General features: G+C 39.4%; 1 protein-coding gene across 1 annotated transcript in view; it reads right to left on the bottom strand.

The window, feature by feature from the left end:
- Window positions 1-404: 404 nt before the first annotated feature.
- LOC105442985 (NXPE family member 3-like) overlaps window positions 405-5,405 on the bottom strand; it is a 38,914-nt gene continuing 33,913 nt past the window's right edge. The window contains exons 5-7 of the mRNA XM_030994860.1: window positions 5,197-5,372; window positions 3,596-3,657; window positions 405-1,537 (exon numbers count right to left, since the gene is read on the bottom strand). Coding sequence (XP_030850720.1) covers window positions 729-1,537; window positions 3,596-3,657; window positions 5,197-5,372 — 1,047 coding nt within the window. The 3' untranslated portion in view covers window positions 405-728. The remainder of the gene's footprint in view (window positions 1,538-3,595; window positions 3,658-5,196; window positions 5,373-5,405) is intronic.

The raw sequence follows: 5,405 nt of genomic DNA, 5'->3' as shown, positions 1-5,405 counted from the left end.
GCTGAGTAGGCTCCCCTTTGGCTGGGCCAATAGAGTCAATCTTTAGTTTGCTTTTGTGGTGAAGCGGAAAGTTGATTTTGATTCTGTTTGGATGCGCGTTAGACAAACGGAATATCATCAGTCATCAGAATTTAGATATATACAATTATCTACATCTAGTTGCATTTCTAATGAAATAAATTCTGAACCGCCCTTTCACTTAGTTGTATGAAATATATTTGAAAGACAATAGCTGTAATATTGCGTTTGAAACACTGTAAAAACTTCTTTTATTAACAAATACATCCATACCCATTATTAACCAACGTTTACAAGAATAGAAAAGTAAGATTAAAGAAACTAGGAAAAAGAGATAAAATAAAAATTCAGGAGTAAAAAAGTGACAGAAAGAGGTTTTTTTTTAAAAATCAAAAAAACGTTGTATTTTATTACCTATAGATGGCTAGTTGTGAAATGCGCACGCGTGTGCGTTCAAAGTAATTTTTTTAGAAGATTCAAGTAGTTCCCTCCCACATAAAATATGGTACGGAAATAAATAAATCAAATAAAATCAAATCAAATTTAATATTCAGACGATAAGATTTTGACCTTTGAACAGAGCGGTGTGCTGTTGACACAACTTTATCCTCTATTAGCTATGATTGTTTCAAGTCAAATATTTCAAGTCAAATAAAGTACAAAATGGTACAACACTCTTATTATACCTCAATATACACGAAATGACAATGTTATTCTTTAGGGCACATGTAAGACAGTAATGTACGCATTCCAGTAGATATAATCCCCTGGCCTGGATGAATGGCATCCACATTTGAAAATCCTACAACCATCGACCACTGGTCTATGAATCCAATTTTCTTATCGTAGCTCTTGAATATTTCCCGAAGCTTCATGTCCAGTTCTCGCGCGTACCAATCGCTTACCGTTACAGACGATCCCGCGCTCCCGTGCGAACGGGTATTCGCGCTTTTGATGACGACAAGCGTCTCGGGACTACGGCGATGCAATCTTTCCACCGCGGCCTTTATCCTCCTCACTCGATGCTCATAGAAACTCATGTTTAAGGTGGTTAGATGCGCCCAAATTGTAAACACGTAGACTGTATCCGGTGTCGCTTGTAGCTCATCAAGAGCTTCCTCAATGTACTGCACTTCGGATGCATCCGTCCAGTTATTTCGGATCGGGTATCCGTGATGGCGATAGTGAACCGTAAAGTTGTTTACTTTGTCTTCAGCCATTGAAGGGCCAACCTTCCAATTAGATTGTAAAGTAGGCGGATTCGGTTTAAGGGAACTCTTTAGACTGATCACGAGGTATTCGTAATACTGTCTCGTGGTGGAGTCACCGTGGAAATACAGGGTTTTATTGGTGAGGCATTTCAACGAACTGGGGATTACAAAGCTACGAAGACGGCAGTAGTTGGAATACCAGTGTCCTTTGAAGAAGTAGCCCGCTGCCATGGGGTAAGAAAGACTGTGGGAACCTACGGCGCACGGAGGTAACCTCTCGTTAGAGCAATGAGCTGGATTCGATATATCTGAAAGGCAAAACAAAAATTGTCACTATCTAATTTAAACATGATGGATTTCAAACGAATGAAGGAAAAGAACGAACAGTACTTTATAATACCAATGTGATATATAAGGCCATTAAAAAAATAAACATGTTTAGCGTCCCCGCCCGCTACCTTTTGGGGAAGCCGCCTCCTATTTTTTTTTTCTTTTAATTGTTTTGATTTTTTTGAAAGAAAAAAAACATGAAAAACACTGCTAAAATGGATCTATTTCTGATTTTAAAAAAAACTTGTCGGCGGCCATCTTGAATGGCCGACTGTCAGGGAAAATGTACCGAGCGGCCATTTTGAGCGGCCATTTTGAAAGGAAAAAAAAAGGGGGCCTCCTCCTTCCTATTTTTCCAAAAAACACGGACGCTAAACATGTTTTTTTTTTTTCTTCTTTGGTCTAAATATCATTGTAATGAATTCGTAGTCGAATGGTTTAATAAGCACTTGACTTGAAATGCAAAACTCGTGGGTTCGATCCCCGACACGGCACTAATGTCCTTTGGCAAGGCATTAATCTACACTTGCCACTCCATACCCAGGAGATAAATGGGGACCTGATGGTAGGATGACGAAAGCCTTTGTGTTATTGTGAAATGTACTCGCGGTGACCATCATATGAATTTGTTGTGTTCTCCTGTTACCGCCCTGTCAACGTGTTTTCCAGATAACGAACGAAGCGAAAAGGGCAGTTTTTTCCTCTTTTCGCGTGGGTTTCTTCGCAGTGAGTATGGGCTGTATAAGTTCTGAACCAACTATTCATTGATTCAAATGTTTCTGTTTTCCCATGTTTATCTGTATTAATATTCAGATTCATTCAGATTAAGTTTATGAATGCTATTTTATGTATGTTGTTACGAATGAACGTCCTTGTACATTACGCGTTAACCCTTTTCTGTGAATTGAACATGCAACCCAGTCCTTTAATGGTCGAGTGTACAGCAATATCAGGGGCGGATCTAGCTTTTTGCTAAGGGGGGGGGGGGGGGGGGGGGGGAGGTTTGACCCAATGACGATCCACGAGCGTTTTTTTTTATTTGGCGGCCTAAGGGGGGGGGGGGGGGGTTTAAACCCCCTAACCTCCCCCCCCCCCCCCCCCGTAGATCCGCGCCTGAATATAATAATAATAATAATAATAATACACTTTTTATATAGCGCTTACTGCAATCACTAAGCGCTTCCAAATTTGGAAATTTTTACCTCGGCTTTAGCTGTGCTGCCATATACGGCGCTCTAGCATTTCAAAGAATTAATTCCTGCCAGGTACCCATTAACATCACCTGGGTTGAGTATGGCAAATGTAGATCAATGTCTTGGGGTCAAATCTGCCGAAGTTACAGTGACGACATTACATGTGGACCGTATCGGTTCACCTATATAGCTGAGGCGATGAGCCGTGCTTAATTAATGCAAAGTCATTGTGAATATGCGTACTTCACATAAGATGATGTCATCAAGTCGATACCAAGTTCTTAGGTCGTCAACTTCTGATTTTCAAAGCTTTGGATCTTGAGTTTTCAGAGAGCTGATACTCCTCTGACAGACACTAAAATGGCATATAATTGAAATTATTGTAATCTATGGCTTATAATATAAGCTCTCCGTTGATATATAATCATTCATTTAATCTTTTCAATTCGGATATGGTGTTTAAGGATAAATATGATCACATAGACGATGAAAGGTTGGTGAAAGATTAAATCTGTTTCATGAACTGGTTGTGTTAAATACATGTGTAATAATCAAACTGAGGGTGTTACTGCAGTATAAATATTTTCTTTAGAGAGAATGACATTTTATGAACTTTTCTCCTATAGGGTAATCGTGAAGAGCACTTGAAAAGTATGACATGGAGTTGCCAATTAGCGTTTTATCTATGATGACTTTAATGATTTAGTTTCTAGAATTGTACCTGATTCTCCTCAAACCTTTATAATTGATCTGCTTCTTTGTTTTCTTTCTTTGTTTACAGTAAACGAAATTTCAAGGTGGACTTCCCTTCAAACAATGATCTGACTTATTGTTTACACTCACTTTTTTCTTGCTCAGTCACTGTTACAAAGTTGACTCCTCGCACTGGTATCGGTTGCTTTTGCCTGTGAAAATATAGAAATATATAACGTGGAAATACACTTAAATTAGCACCAATAAATACAAATTACCTGAGTGCTGAATCAGACATGTTGACCGATTCTCGCCTCGAGGGTACAGTGGCTGGTATATAATTAATCATATTAACCCGTTGCTTACTGGGACCGGGTGGTTAATGTATTAAACCTATGGAGAATATGAGAATTCAGTAGGCGATTGGTTAAATGACAACACAACAATTCTTTAAAACTACCCAAGACAAAAAGGTGAGTTATTGAGTAATTCAATGTAATGGATTGCGCGATGACATTTAAAGCCCCACTGTCCTACTTGTAGCTACTTGCTCCCTCTATATAGAGAACTTCCCAATCGGTGCCTGTTGGTCCCCCATGATCCTCTTTTTCTTATGTTAGTTGAGAGCTGAGTTAATGAGATAGTCACCTGTCAGTGACCTCGCTGTGTGGTCTAATCCCTTCTGGCCCAGTAGTATTGACGGTCTTTAAAAACTCTATATCCCTCCACTGCCGTCAGTCAAATATGAATTCTCTTAGCTTTTGTCCTAGCCCAGTGATCGCTCTAAATGACCGCCTTTTTTTATATGTGATAGTATGATTAGTGTGGGTATTACCCATGACAAGCAAATTAATTTGAACAAAAAATCGTCACGGGCATCCGGAGGTAAAAAATCCCCAAAACTTTACAGGGAGGTAGATGGTCTGTACAAATACACCCCTGCCAAACTCCTACCTTGAAAATGGGGGTGTATTTGTAAAAGCCATTCTCTCCCCCCCCCCTCCCTTCTGCAAACAAAACAGAAAACAAGGTTATTTAATAAAAGGACCATGCGACAAATAGTCATCGTGATTCAAATTGATGCAAGAATTTTTTTGAATAAGCAATGCTTTTCACCAGAATCTTCTTTGTAAAAACGACTTTTACAAATCTCAGCCATGCAATTCTGCCACTGTGCTGTAAGATCACTTTGAGATTAGGAGAAGTGTATTATGTAATGGGTATTTTAAATTGAATGGAACGTCTCAACTCAGTAAGCATGGCTTAGATTTGTAAAAGTTGTTTTTACAAAGAAGATTCGGGTGAATAGCAGTGCTTATTCAAACAAATATTCGCACAATTTGAATCACAATCATTATTTGTCGCTTAATCCCTTTTAATGACCTTGTTTTCTTTTTCGTTTGCAAGGGGAGAAGAAGATATGTCACGTTAAAGACATCATAAAGATCAGTGTTGTATGCGTATATATTATATACACAGGCCAGTAACAGCTATGTAGCTTGTAAATTTGTAAGAGGGAAAATGCTGATTGAAATGATAATGATGAAATAGCAAATAATTGAGGAGTATCATAGGTACCAATTCAATGGATATTTGTATAAAAAAAGAGCCCCGTCAGTAATAAAAGAGCCCCCGTGAGAAGGCTCACGGGCGCTCTTTTTTTTTTGGGGGGGGGGGAAGAGCCCCGTGGACAAAAAATTAATTTGAGCCCTGGGAATATCCCCTATCCTCTTGGAGTCGCCCGCGCTTACCTTCCAAATAAACTCTCTTCATCCTTTGTCAGCATGGCAGATCGGTAAAGAGCCGCTGAGTATATCCTGTTGCCACAAGTCCAACCAAAGTCTGAACAAGTCAACTTGGTCTTGGTTGGCGCTGTACAGAACCACGGCTCTGCTATCGCATGTCTTGTTAAATCACATATGGTTGCCTGTTTGGTGGGAAGGAGGGGAGAGGAAAGAAG

Source organism: Strongylocentrotus purpuratus, unplaced genomic scaffold, assembly GCF_000002235.5.
Source record: "Strongylocentrotus purpuratus isolate Spur 01 unplaced genomic scaffold, Spur_5.0 spur5_scaffold_21, whole genome shotgun sequence".
NCBI lineage: Eukaryota > Metazoa > Echinodermata > Echinoidea > Camarodonta > Strongylocentrotidae > Strongylocentrotus > Strongylocentrotus purpuratus.
This window is presented reverse-complemented; position numbering and strand designations above follow the sequence as displayed.